We start from the raw sequence: 13748 nt of genomic DNA on the forward strand, positions 1-13748 counted from the left end.
GCCACCCCAGAGACTTCATTTTTTCCATAATGCTTTTTTCTAAGAATAAAGGACTGCATGTTTATCATCAAAAATAGAAAAAATATAAAGACCAACATGTAAACGACCCATCATCTCACCCAGAACCTGATGTCTTTTGTTCCCAGCCCCCTTTCCAGGCATGCGCTTTGGGGCTTTGGGCGTGGGAACACTGAGAGGGAGCTGTTGGTCTATTGTTACTTTGCAAAACTGCAATAGTCCATATTGTAACATTCAGTCCTGTACCCTGAGGTTTTGTACTGAACACAATGTTCTGAGCAATTTCCTAGGTTGTTAAAAGACTGAACATGTAGGTGCCTTTCAGCGGTTGCATGAAAATCTACCAGTTTTAGTCAGTTCTCCATGATTGGATATTGAGGTTTGCCACTTTTTGCTACTATAAAAACACTGCAGTAAGCATCATTAAGCAGTGATTTTTGGCTGCAAAGCATAATTTAAACAACATTTACCTAGTTAGAAAACTGCTGCCGTAAAAAAGGGGCCAAATATTCCCAAATGTAATGTAGGTGACTTTTACCTTCTAGATTCCCTCTCTGTGCCATCGGCGCAGATAACTGAGCATGCTCACTTCAAAAGGGCTTGCAGGGAAAGGTGTAGGTCAGAGATGGCGTTGGGGGCACTGGCAGAAATAGTCACTCAAAGATACTTCCCAGGGACGATGGTGTTGGAGGTGACCAGCAGGTCAGGAAGGACACATTTAATGGGCACTGCAGTGGGTACTGAAGTCAATTAAAACATTTTTTCATGGACTCCACAGATGCCAAATTCTAAACTGCTCAAACAGAGCAAAGGGATGATGTTATTGTGTCAGACTCCTAGATGCCAGTTGTTATCAGAGGAGGACTGGCAAGGTCAAAGCCCTTGCAGTGGTGCTGTGATGGTCCCTGGCATCTGCCAGTTGGGGTGGCATCTCGGCTGGCAGACTCCTGCCCATGACTTTTTCTCCTCCTCGCCAGGTTCTCTCCACGCCATCACCATCTTTTCCCTGTCCACCCTCCTCATTGCCATGGTGATTGCCTTCGTTGGCATTTTTCTGGGGAAGCTTCGGATGGTTGCCGACTACGAGGTGAGTTGCCAGCCTGCCCCTCCTCCTGGTTCTCTTGGTCCCTGGGGGACACAGCTGTAGGATACTCTCCAGGTCTGGGCTCCCATAGCACCACAGGATGAAAGGTTCTCGCCTTTGTCTCTGACTGTAGAGCATGGAGCCCAGTGTGCATGCGTGCATGCATGCATGCATGCCTTGCACTAGCTTAGGCTCTGGCCCCCATCCAGAAGACAGCTATCCTCTCCTTTTCTGCCCTCTGACACCTCCTCCAAGCTGCAGGCTGCTGCGATGTGAGTCCAGTGCAGCCACTGAACTGTGAGCCTCCAAGGACTGGAGGCCAAGAGAGAGGATGGAGCAAAGGAGGTTGGCGGGGGAGTTGACGATGATGCAAAAAGAGGGGGGATTGTCATTTTCTCTCCTTTAAGACCCCAGGCTATTGAACTTGAGGCGGCCATGTTTGGAGGTGGCCCCTGCCCCACATGACTCCTTTGGTTGTTGGCAGTGGGCCCAGCCTAATCATTAGGAGAGGGGAGCCAATCCATGCCCTTTTAGAGCCATGCCAACAACTGTGTGTTCTAGCTCAGCATTTCCCAGAATGGATGTCTATCCTGGGGCACTGGAATGATTTCCAGTGGATCACAACATAATTTTTCATTTTTCATGGTTACGTATTTAACATTAACTTTCTGCTTATGGCAACTGAAATACAGTTTTCTGTTTATAATAGTGAATTGTTTCCTTTTTAAATGAATGTATATAAAGAAAAGAAAGCTGATTTTAAGGACTGACACACTACTGAGCCTGAGGAGGGACTCGGAGGAGGATCTCTTTGCTTCTGGTGTCTCTGTGTCCAGGGCTCTGGGCACAGGTGCCCACTGCCCTCTCCGCCCAGCCTTCCTTCTCCACTCCTGGCTGGAGCACCACACTAGTGAAGGGTCTCGTGAAGGACACCGCTGACTCTGTCTAATACAGCAGCATTATGTGATTGGCTTGGCCAGGTGTCCACTCTAGAGAAGGAGAATGGCCAGGAACCTAGGCTGTGTTGGTGTAAGATACTTTCCAAATTAGAGGGGAAGCCACAGGAGGAAAGACGACAGTGCTGAAGTCAAGGCTTCTCCTGGAGTCAAAGCAGGCTCATCTTTGAACTTCAATTCCAGCTCTGCTTACTTCCCCCAATGATGGCCCTTGGGAATAGAACATTCCAGAAGGGACTCCCTTGCATCCCAGCCTTCTCTCTGTCCCCCTGGGTCTCAGTCTTGCCAGGCTGAAGGTCTGGAAAGACAGAAGATGAGTTGAGTTCCAAGGTGGTGAGAAGTCCAGGTGTGGAGTTGAGGCTCTTCTGGATGAATGGGGAGGGGCAAAGAGCAGACCTCCTGTAACCCACCACCTCTCCCTGCTGCAGCCCGAGGAGGAGGAGATCCAGACAGTGTTTGACATGGAGCCAAGCAGCACCTCCTCCACGCCCACTTCCCTCGTGAGTCCTGAGTCCCAGGGACAGGTTGGGAGGGTGGTGCTTGCAGGGATGGTCTACTCCAGTGGCATTGAGGGGGATGCCAGCTTTGCTGCCCACTCTGGGTATGGGGAAGGAGATGGGGAACCCCTGGGCTCCCTCCTCTAATGGAGCAGGACTTGACCCAGGTCCAAATGCTGCCGTGGTCCTGGATGAAGAGTGAGAAAAAGAGAAGAGCCACCGTGTACTCGGCATTGTCTGGAAGGCACCTAGAGAGGAAGTACTTGGTCAGGGAGGCCGAGACCACAGCGACCTCGGTCATGTAGACGCAGGGGGGCCTGCTGAGGATTGGCCTCGGGACCAAAGGCTGTCCCTGAGGCACAGGTGCAGGCAGAACGACACAGACAGAGCTTCAGGGAACTATTAGAAGTCTGCACTGATGGTAAGGCAGGGACGCCGAAATGAGCAAGCCTGTCTGCGTGCAGAGAGGCTGGCTCAGAGTGCAGAGTGCAGGGCCTGCAGGCTGGGTGCTGTCTCTCACACAGTGGCTCGGCCTGAAGGGGAATGGGCACAAGCACCCACCCGCATCCCTGCCACAAATGCAGCTGCAGAGCCACCAATGCACACACTGAGGTGGGTACTGGGTCAGCCTGTGCCCCAAGGCCAGGGCTCCTGGGAGGAGCTCTGAAGAAGGGTGCCAGGCTGGCACTCGGTGAAAGCATCCCAGAGGAGGGAGCATTGAATCTGACCCCAGGAATGGGCATACGGGGTGCCAGGTGAAGTAGGGAAGTAGGGTGTGGGGCAAGAGTTTTCAAGGAAGAGGAGCAGCCTGTGCGAAGGCCTGGAGACAGACCGGAGCTTGGGGGACTCAAGACAGTTGTCGGGCACGGTGGAAATGCGGAGTGGGCGGCAGGGCCCTATGGGAGACAAGGCTTTCTTTAGTTGTGGGCAGAGCTGGGAGTGAGTGCACGGTGACAGAAGCACAGACAAAACACCAGCAAGTGGACAGAAGTCACCGGAGTGCCAGGTTTGCCTCACTTTGAAAAACCCTACATACAGGCACAGATTATCTCTGAGAGGGGACAGGAGAAGGTGCTTCCGTAATGAAGAGACCACAAGGATTTCAAAGCAAGAAAGTCTCTCTTTTCTTGGGACCCTTCCAAAAGGACCCTTCTTGGAATATTGTTAGCAATAAGTTTTTGAAATCTTCTTATGAGCCTGGCGCTTTGCTGTTTTCGCTCTTAATCTTTTGATAAACCCACACAGTAGGGATTTTCATCCCCAAATGGAGGCTCAGAAGTTCCGTCAATATAGAGTCCAGGGCACCAAGCAAGGAAGTGTCAGGACAAAGGTCGAACCAGGTCCATATGACTCTAAAGCCTATGCTTTTAAAAAACACGACTAGCATTTATTTTTTTAAATCTTGCCTATTACCACAGGGCTATATGAACATTGCACATCATTATAGGGGGAAAGGATAAGCAGAAATAAGAAAATAAAAAGTCCATATTCCCACCACCCAGAGATGACCACTGATAGTGTATTTTCTTCCAGATATTTATATACTATGTATCTCTTCCAGATAATTATGTATGATTTACATAGTTTTGCTAAAATGAAATAGTACTGCACATACTGTTTTATAACCTTTTTTTGTGGGGTGCGGAAACAGAATCTTGCTCTGTTGCTCAGGCTGGAGTGAAGTGGCACCATCTTGGCTCACTGCAACCTCCATCTCCTGGGTTAAAGCAATTCTCCTCTCTCAGCCTCCCGAGTAGCTGGGATTACAGGCACATGCCATCACACCTGGCTAATTTTTGTATTTTTAGTACAGATGGGGTTTTACCATGTTGGCCAGGCTGGTCTCGAACTTCTGACCTCAGCTGATCCACCTGCCTCAGCCTCCCAAAGTGCTGGGATTACAGGTGTGAGCCACCACGCCAGGCCTATAACCTGCATTTTTAGTTAACAATCTTTTTCCATATATATAAATTTTTTATCTCTTTGAACACCCAGCCCGTATTCAAATTGCCTTAATTGTTCCAGAAGTATCTTTTAGAGCTTGTCCAACCCAATATCAAATCTAGCACATGTGCCTCAGGTTTTCATGTCCCTTTTATTTTAGCGCAGTGCCTTTTAAATGACTTGGAGAGACCAAGCCAGCAGTCCTGCAGAATGTTCCACCTGGATTTTTCTGGCTGTTCATGATGTCTTATGACAGGTTCCATGATCTCCTGAACGCTGGAAGTTAGATCTGATGGCTTGATAGATGCAAGTTCAACATGGGGCTAGAACACATTACAGGTAGTGCTGCAATTTACACTCTGAGAGATGTAACATCCTGTTAATTCCCATTCATTAATGATGCCATCATGACCTTCTAATTAGGGGAATGACAGATGGATTTTTCCATGGTTCAGTTGACATTTACCCCTTTGTGACCAAAAGGTCATCTAGATGGTTTACTTTGGCACCACGCAAATGTCTAGATTCTTTTGTAGGAAAACCGTTCCTTCAACCAGGGCTGTTTGGTTTCACTGGAATAAACTCCTATGGGAAAGGTTTCATTCCATTCCCTAATAACCTATTTTCTAAGTAAGGAGATGGTTTAAGAGCCACTTCAGAGGATGACAATTGCTCTTTTTCCTAGTACATCCTGTGTTTTTCTATCTGCTGCCGTCCCAGGCATGGGGACCATTCCTGGGTGTGACAGGTCATGTGGCCAAAGTCTCCGCTAGCAGTTCCACATCTTGAGGACAGGCCAAACCAGTGACAGACCCCGAGGGAGTTCTGAATGTGCTGCTGAAGCTGTATTAGAAAGTGCACTAGCTCAGGAAAGAGGGTCTCTCCAGACCCCAGCTGAGGGGAGCCTCACGTCACCTCTCCTGGATGCAGCTTGACTTGGAACTGAGAGTGAATGGAACATGTTCTAAAGGAGCAGTGGCCTAGGAGTGGGGAGTCCTGCCACTGAACCAGCCCTGGGAGCACCTAGATGCTCATTAAATGATCAAGAACAATTAGGTGGGTGGGACAGACAGGACCCAGGCTGCTGGGGAAGAAGGCAGGCTCCAAGGTTTGGAGGAGACGGAGGCGATGGGGGTGGGGCATGAGGGGAGAGGGTGTGCCCAGGGCCTTGCCCCCGACGTGACCTTGCTCCTGTCCCCCTGTCTCTATCCCAAGCAGCTGTATGTGGCCACCGTGCTGCAAGAACCAGAGTTGAACCTGACCCCCGCCTCCTCCCCAGCCAGGCACACCTATGGCACCATGAACAACCAGCCGGAAGAGGGAGAAGAAGAGAGTGGTCTGAGGGGCTTTGCGAGGGAGCTAGACTCGGCCCAGTTCCAGGAAGGGCTGGAACTGGAGGGCCAGAACCAGTACCACTGACCGGGACCTGAGGCCTCCACTGGCGACTTGTTGAGGGGTCAGGGGAGGGCCTGGCAAGGGGAGGCAGGAGGGTGGCCTGGACCTCCCCACTACCTCCTGCAGACTTTGAGAAGCCCACAGTGGAGACATCCACCACCCCAGCCATGGGCCATACGGGGGTGCTGACCTGCTGCCCGGCTGGAACTGGGGGTGCTCGGCAGTGCTGAAGGAGCCTGGGAAGGGATGGAGGATACAGGCAAGCCCATGTCTTGAGAGAGGTGGCTGGAGCCCCGGCACAGAGACTGAACGCTGGGGTCCCTTCCTGGGACCAAGATGGAGAAGGTGTTCCTAAGGGAGGAGACAGAAGGAGGCTGCCGAAGGCTCTGTGGGGTCATCACCACTCTGCATCAGCTGCCCTTCCAAGGAGCTTCTGCTGCTGCTCCTCCTCCCAGCCCCGGCCCATTCCTCCCCTGCAGTCTGAGGAGGCAAAGGTACGTGCACGGGGCACATTGACAGGACATGGAGGACCACCTCATCACGGGGTTCCCTGCATGGGGATCTGTAAAGAGAAAGTTTCTGCACCCACCAGAGCAAGAGCCAACTGAAAGCGTAGACCTGAGAAGAGGTAACTCATTCCCTTCCTGCTCCTCTGCCCTCATAAGATGTCCCCAGGAGCAGCAGGGCAGAGGCCCTTCTTTCTATTCTTACAAGGGTAGCTAGAGCGTGATCACTCAGGGCTCATCAAATGAGACTCGTATGCATTTTTCAGAAGGAAACCTTGGTTAGTCCTTGCTGGGTAACACAAAGTGGGGTGAGACAGAAGCCGAATTCATGGAAGGGGGGTCTTCTCCCCAAAACTCTGTGTGGTGGGAAACCAGCTATACCTCCCCAAGCCCCAGGGCCTAAAGAGAAGACCCCCAAAGCCAAAGATGTGGCCACTTAAAAGCGTCTCCTGCCTCCTACCCAACTGAGTGCCTGGGCCCCCAGCTTGGCCAAGATGGGCAGTACGTTAGGGTAAGAACCCCATGCTTCACACTTAAGGACTGTCCATCACCTGCGTCCCAAGTAGGACCCTTCCTCCCTTCTCGGGGCTGCCCCTGCACCCTGCCTTGAAGACCACCCAAGCGGCCTCCAGTGTGAGCCTGGTCCAGACATTGCAGATGCTTCAATCGTGATGTTGCCCCAGGCCTGCCAGGGGTGTGGTGGAGGGGAAGGCCACGTGCTCCAGGGAGAAGCCCTTTCTGGAGAAGCAAGGCTGTCCTCCCAGGGCTGCCACTACCTGAGACCTGGGGGAGCTGAATTCCGAACAGTGATGGTGACACTCAGCACCTTTGCCATAGCCGGGGGGGACCGGCTTCTGCCTCTGGGATGGGCTCTCATCAGGACCACCGTGCAGCCCAGCCAGGGAGGACATGAGAAGGGCCAGTGGGGGCCTCAATGAACCAGAACAAGCCAAGCTGAATGGGGTCTGTGTGCTCCAGGGCCCTCTTCAGCCCCCTCACCCAAAGGTCTGGGTCCCTGCCACCAACCTACTGAAGGCCGGCCCCCGGCTCACCTCACCTGAGCACCTGCACCAGGCCCCAGGCACATGGCTGCCCTGAACTCAGATCACCTAGACCTTGTCCCTGCCCCACCTTTGCCCCATCCTAGCCCCAGAAGCTCCAAGCTTCACCGCAGGTGAGAAATTGTGCTCAATGGGCAGAAACTGCTATACCCCCAGGGCATGGCCTACATTTTGGCATGGGGGTGTCTTTCCAGAGAGCTTGGGTTGGCTGGAGAGAGGCTGTCTTTCCCATTCCTTGTCCAGCTAGGAATAAGGAGGAAATGATCCTAGCCTGGCCCCTACACACCCAGGTCCCACAGGCCCCCTCCCCACTGGAATTTCAGCAACCAACAAGGGGAAAGTACACTGTTACAGCATAGCGGTCAGGCCCAGCAGGAGCTTGGCACATGATGGGGAGGTGGCCAGCTCCAGGCCCTGCCCGACCCCATCATGTGTATTTGGTGTATGGGGTGTGGGGGTCACACCAGAAGCTGGCCTGGGGTCTCTTCTTTGCTGGACACAGCTCCCTGGCGCCTGCCCCCAGCCCCTGCAGCCCCTGCCGGACTGGGAAGCCACATATGGGAAAAGTCCTGGCAGACGATGTGACGGGATGACTGAGGGCTTCTCCCTCTGAACCTGGGTCCAGTGTAGCCTGGCTCTGAGAGAAGGTGGTGAGCATGTGGAGAAGGTTCCATAGTCCACTCTTAGGGGAACCAGCAAAGCCTCACGGCAGTTGGCTCCATCTGGACCTCCCATGGTCACTGCAGGGCGGTGGAGCAGGGGGCATCTTTTAGCCTCCCCCTGCCACCACATCCAGGCCCTCTCAGGCACCTCCTGCCTCAGCCCACACCTGCCTCGCCCATTGCCCCCCTCCCCCCACCTACTGCCATCCCACTCCTCTGCCAGCTACTTCCCAGCCGCCCCACCCCACTCCATCCACCAAATCACCCCCTGACTTAATCCTTTCTGGAAGGAGCTGCCGCCTGGGAACCGGTATTGCCTAGAGCCTCCAGGAGGGGCCCTCCTCGGGCCTCCAGTGGCCCCATGCCCACCTGCCTGACCCTCCACTGCCCCTGGAAGCAAAGTGCCTATCAGCAGCGTTGCGTCCTCTGGGGCCCCCGGTTGGGGGGGAGGGGGTGTGGGCTAACCTTGGCCACAACCACTAAAGGAATGTGCCAGAATGCTGAACCTTCTTGTTAATGCTATGACCGTGCCTTGAATAAACAAGTCCTCCCAACCTCTCCTGGCCCCTGCCTCTGCCTCTGCCTCTGGGCCAGCCTGGCCTTGCTCCGCTGTGCAGTGGGGAGAACTTTCTGGTCCTTGAGCTACCCAGGAAGCCAGCAGGGCGGCCCCAAGGAGCAGCAGAAGTCCCTGGTGAGTGCTGAGCCCCATGAGCAGGCCACTGGGCTAGGCTAGTGGCCAGACTTCAAAACACACAGATTTCAGGTGAGGCCTCAGGAAAAGCGGCAGACAGGGCTCAGGTCTGCAAGAGGATGAGGGTGGGGGACTTGGGGGATGGGGGAGGTGGAGGAGAGGTTGGGTGGAGGAGAGGTTGGGTGGAGGAGAGGTTGGCACAAGGGAAATGTGCGGGGCAGCCAGGTGGGATAAGAAACACCTGTTAGCAAAGGCTGTTATAACTGTGGCAAGGAGACAACAGTTCCCTGCCCTGGTGGACACATCTCAGGGTCAGGAGGCCGGTTCTGTCCCTTCCTCCAGCAGCTGCATGACCCAGGCTGGTCATCTCATCCAGACAGTAGGGCTGGGAGGACATGAGGCGGACTGTTCTGCTTCGTGACTGAGCAGAGCAGATTTGAGGGCAGAAGATGGGAATCTTGTGGGTGTGTTGAGTAGGGGGAGACTTCCTCCCACAGTGCTCCCTATGGGGACAGAGGATGACAGTCTCAGGGTGGCTGCCTAAGGACTCTTTCCTGCATCATCCTCGCTGGGTCCTCTCCGCAAGCTTCCATGGTCCATCAGTGGCCATTGACTCAAAGTCTACCAAGGTGTGGGCCTGGGCGTGGGATCAAGACCCGTCCACTTGTCCCCTCTCCCCCTCAAAACAATTATTTTCCAAGTAAAGTCAGCCCTTGAAATCCACAAGGGCTGCTTCGCAGGAGAGAAGCCATGAAGACTCCCTGACTGGACGGGACGGGGCTGCACCCTGCTGCTGCCTCTCATGGTCCCCTCCCAGGGGCCGGCAGCTCCAGGGTCCCCAGATGGCAGGCCTGGGACACTCTGTGGTTCAGCAGACCTTTCAAAGGCCTTTTATCAGGCAGAGACTGAGAAAGAGACAGAAAAACAAGCCGAAGAGGGAGGGCGGTCGCCCCAAGGATGGAATGTCCTCCAGGGAGGTTAGTGTTGGTCAATCCTCTCTCCACTCAGCAGGCCAGGAGGGACCGGAGGCCTGAAGGTGGATTTACCTGGGCTGGGGACGGGACTGGGGCAGGGCAAGAGGGAGCCCCAGGAGGCTGGCTTCACTGGGCTGTGCCCAAGAAAGGACTGGAGCACGTGACCGAGTACTGTGCAGGGAGGAAGCAGCGGGGCCAGCGGGGCCTGAGAGTGCCCCATGCCTCTGCCCAGAAACCAAGCCTGGGGCTGCATGAGGCCCCGCCAGGGAAGCCTGAGGCAGCTCACTTCTGTCCTGAGGAACCTCCTTGCTGGCCAGATTCCAGGTTTCTAGGTCTGCTCTGTGGAAGGCCTTGCGGAGGCGAGGAGAGCCTGGTCTATGGGGAGACAGGTTCCCAGGCTTTCTCAACAGAGGCTGCTTTCAGAACATCTGACAGTCCCTCGGCCTGGACAAGCGGCAGCCCGGCAGCTCTCAGCCTCAATTCCCAAGGTTCTCCAGCCCAGCTGCAAACGAGAGTCACTCTCAATGTCCAGGCCCCATCCCTGAAAAACCAAAATTTCTCGGGTGGGGCCCAGTACCCTGTATTTTACAAAAGTCCCCCAGGTGATTCCAGTGTGCAGGGAGGGGTGAGTGGATAAGGAAAACAGTCCCAGCCTCAGGCACCGCATGCCCTGGGTGGCCTCAGCATCTCACCATCGCCAGCTTAGAAGTGACAACTCCCTAGCTCAGGCACGCTTCTGCCATCTTTATCTTCTTTTGCAATAAGTATGAGTACCATGTGGGCCCGAGGGCCACACACCAGGTGTCAGGGGCACTTCTGGCTACCTTGTCATCTTCAGCAAGAGTTCAAAGACTGTCCCTCTTCCCTCCCCTCCAAACACAGAGCCCAAGTGGCTTCCATGACCACCTACCCATTTCCGTGCAATAGAACGTGACAAGTGCAGTAAACAAATAGGCCTACATAATGGGGTGTCAGGGAGAGACAAAGCCGGATAGGGGCAAGGGGTGCCTGTAGGTGGGGAGAGGATGCTTTGCACTAGAGAGGCCAGCACAAGCTCTGTGGGGGTGAGACATGAGAGCCAGCAAAGGGTCTGTGGGCACACATGCGGGGCCCAAAGAACCAGGCAGAGTGAGAGAGGGGAGGAGAGGGTGGGGCGAGGTCTGAGTGAGCAACAGGCTGTGCAGGCCACACTGGGACTCCAAGTTTCACTCATCATCTGAGAAACTATGGGAGGATTCTGGGTAGGACTATGATCCCCTTATGTATTTGTTTTCCAGGTTTTTTTTGTTGTGGTGGTGGTGGTAAAGTACACATAATCATATTCACCATCTTAACCATTTATGGGTTTTTTGTTTGTTTGTTTTGTTGTTGTTGTTGTTGAGACAGAGTCTTGCTCTGCCACCCAGGCTGGAGTGCAATGGCGTGATCTGGGTGCAGTGCAACCTCCGCCTCCCAGCTTCAAGCAATTCTCCTTCTTCAGCCTCCCAAGTAGCTGGGATTACAGGCACATGCCATCATCATTTTTGTATTTTTTAGTAGAGATGGGGTTTCACCATATTGGCCAGGCTGGTCTCGAACTCCTGACCTCAAGCAATCCGCCCACCTTGGCCTCCCAAAGTGCTAGGATTATAGGCGTGAGCCACCGCGCCCGGCCACCATCTTAACCATTTGTAACTGTCCTGTTCAGTGGCATGAAATACATTCGTAATGTGCAACCATTACCACCAGCCATCCTCCACAACTCTTTATCTTGCAAAACTGAGACTGTATACCCATAATCAATAATTCCTCATTCCCTCCTCCCCTTAGCCCCTGGCAATCACCCATGTAACTCTTATGTGCCGAAATGGTCACTGTCACCAGGGTAGGACAAGTAGAAGCAGAAAGCCCAGCTGGGGCCAGGTGTGGTGGTGCACACCTGTAATCCCAGCATTTTGGGAGGCTGAGGTGAGAGGATTACTTGGGGCCAGGAGCTTGAGACCAGCCTGGGCAACAAAGCAAGACCCTATCTCCACAAAAATTTTAAAAATTAGCTGGGCATGGTGGCATGCACCTGGAGTCCCAGCTACTCAGGAGACTGAGGCAGGAGGATTCCTTGAACCCAGGATTTCAAGGCTGCAGTGAGCAATGATCATGCCACCACACTTCAGCCTGGGCAACAGAGTGAGATCCTGTCTAAAAAAAAAAAAAAAAAAAGCCCAGTTGGGACTGTGTCAGAGGCATTCAGGAGAGAGAATATGGTAGCTTGCACCAGGATAGGGAGTGAATAAAGAAGCAGTTAAACTTGGAACAGAGGTTGAGGATTCATGGATGATTAGATGTGGGGTCTGAGGGAAAGCAGGAACGCAAGGATGACTCCCAGATCTTCAGCGTGAACAACTCAGCACACTCTGGTTTGAGGTGGAGAAAGCTGGGAAGAAAAAGGCCAAGGGAAACCCCAAGAGTTCCATCTTGAGTGTGTTCTGGTTAAGATGCTATGTGGGGATGTCAAGAAGGTGGCTGGATACAGGAGTCGGGCTGGAGATGTCATCAGCACGTGGGTGGTGATTAAAGCATGGGACTGGCTGAGACTTTGATGGGAGCAGGTGCAGGTGAGGAGGTCTGAGGGCTGAGCCAGCACAAAGAGATGGGAGGAGAACCGGCAAGGAAAACCAGGAGGGACTCAGAAAGGAAGGAGGGTGTCCCCAGCTCTAACCACGCTTGGCAGTAAATGCGGCGCATAGAGGAATAAGTCAAAAGATGCCACGAAGCAGCTTCAGCCAAGTGGAGAATGCTGAACAGGCCATTAGACAAATGACCCGCTTCTCCCACACAGCAATGGTGAGGGGAAATGGCAAGAGGAGCCAGGCCAAAGTGAAAGAGTGAAGAGACACAATCAAATGCGAAGTGTGCATCCTGAATTGAACAAACCAACTGCAGAGAGACGTCTGGGAAATCTACACGTGGATGAATGTGGGCCATCAGGGAATTTGAATTAGGTGGTGATGAGGAGATACCATTCATCTTGTTAGATATATTGATGGCGTGGCTTCATATGTGAAATAAAGTGCCAGCTAGAAATTCATATGGAAGAATTTACAGGTAAAAGAACATGAAGTCTTGGATTTGCTTAAAAACTCTCCAGCAAAAACAAAGAAACAAAAACAAAAATGGGAGGGGGGTGTGGTTGGGGGAAGAGGTGCATGGAGATTCCCTCATCTCTTGATTCTTGTGTATGTTAACATTTTTCCATAATAAAAAGTGTAAAAATAAAGGCATGACCAACTTTTTCGAGTGCTGCTGAGCAGGAGAGGAAGATAAGGACTAAGATGTGACTCTACATCTGGCAAGATGAGGGTGGTTGGTGACCTTGACTATAGTAGATTGAAAGTGGGGGCAAAGCCTGGTTGAAGCAGGTTCCCATCCTCCCATAAGAAGTGAGGAGACGAAAACAGCAAGGAAAGACTACTATTTCGAAGGGTTTTGCTATCAAAGGAAGAAAAGAACCAAAGGGGTAGCTGGAGAGGAAAGGAAGTGAGGGGTTGTTCTTCGTATAGGAGGGGAGATGTGGGCTGATAGAGGAGGGATGCAGGAGAGAGGGGTAAGCCCTTGAGCAGAGGAGGAGGTAAGGGATACTCTCCCCTGATACAGACATGTGCGTGCATACACGCACACGTGCACACACACGTGCATACACACACATGCATACACACGTGCACACACACACGCGTGCACACACACCAGTGCATGCCCATGCACACACGCACTCACACCTAAGTAGAAGAGTGGCTTTCAAAAAAGGTGAAAGCATCCATGCTTAGGATGACTCAGACACAGGTCAGAGGAGGGCATTAGACCTTTCCAAAGCCAGGCCACCTAGAGAGCTGTGGGCCAGACATGGACACCTGAGCCTGACCCATTAATAGGTCACACAGCAGATGAGGCCCTCACTCACTGCAGCCTGTAGGGCTCCAGAAAATG

The 13748-nt window shown here is 53.0% G+C and overlaps 1 protein-coding gene across 4 annotated transcripts in view; it reads left to right on the forward strand.

Moving 5' to 3' along the window:
• The window catches only part of TMEM63C (transmembrane protein 63C), a 78214-nt gene extending 69535 nt beyond the window's left edge, over positions 1 to 8679 (forward strand). For 2 of the 4 annotated variants that reach the window (XM_055361066.2, XM_055361067.2), the window contains 3 exons: positions 996 to 1105; positions 2487 to 2558; positions 5715 to 8679. In XM_055361066.2, the coding sequence (XP_055217041.2) occupies positions 996 to 1105; positions 2487 to 2558; positions 5715 to 5918 (386 nt within the window). In that variant the 3' untranslated portion in view covers positions 5919 to 8679. Of the gene's footprint in view, positions 1 to 995; positions 1106 to 2486; positions 2559 to 2722; positions 4057 to 5714 lie in introns of those variants that run through there. The other 2 variants (XM_055361068.2, XM_019009851.4) reach the window with 2 other exon arrangements.
• Positions 8680 to 13748: the final 5069 nt, after the last annotated feature.

This window comes from Gorilla gorilla, chromosome 15 (genome assembly GCF_029281585.2).
Source record: "Gorilla gorilla gorilla isolate KB3781 chromosome 15, NHGRI_mGorGor1-v2.1_pri, whole genome shotgun sequence".
NCBI classification, from domain to species: domain Eukaryota; kingdom Metazoa; phylum Chordata; class Mammalia; order Primates; family Hominidae; genus Gorilla; species Gorilla gorilla.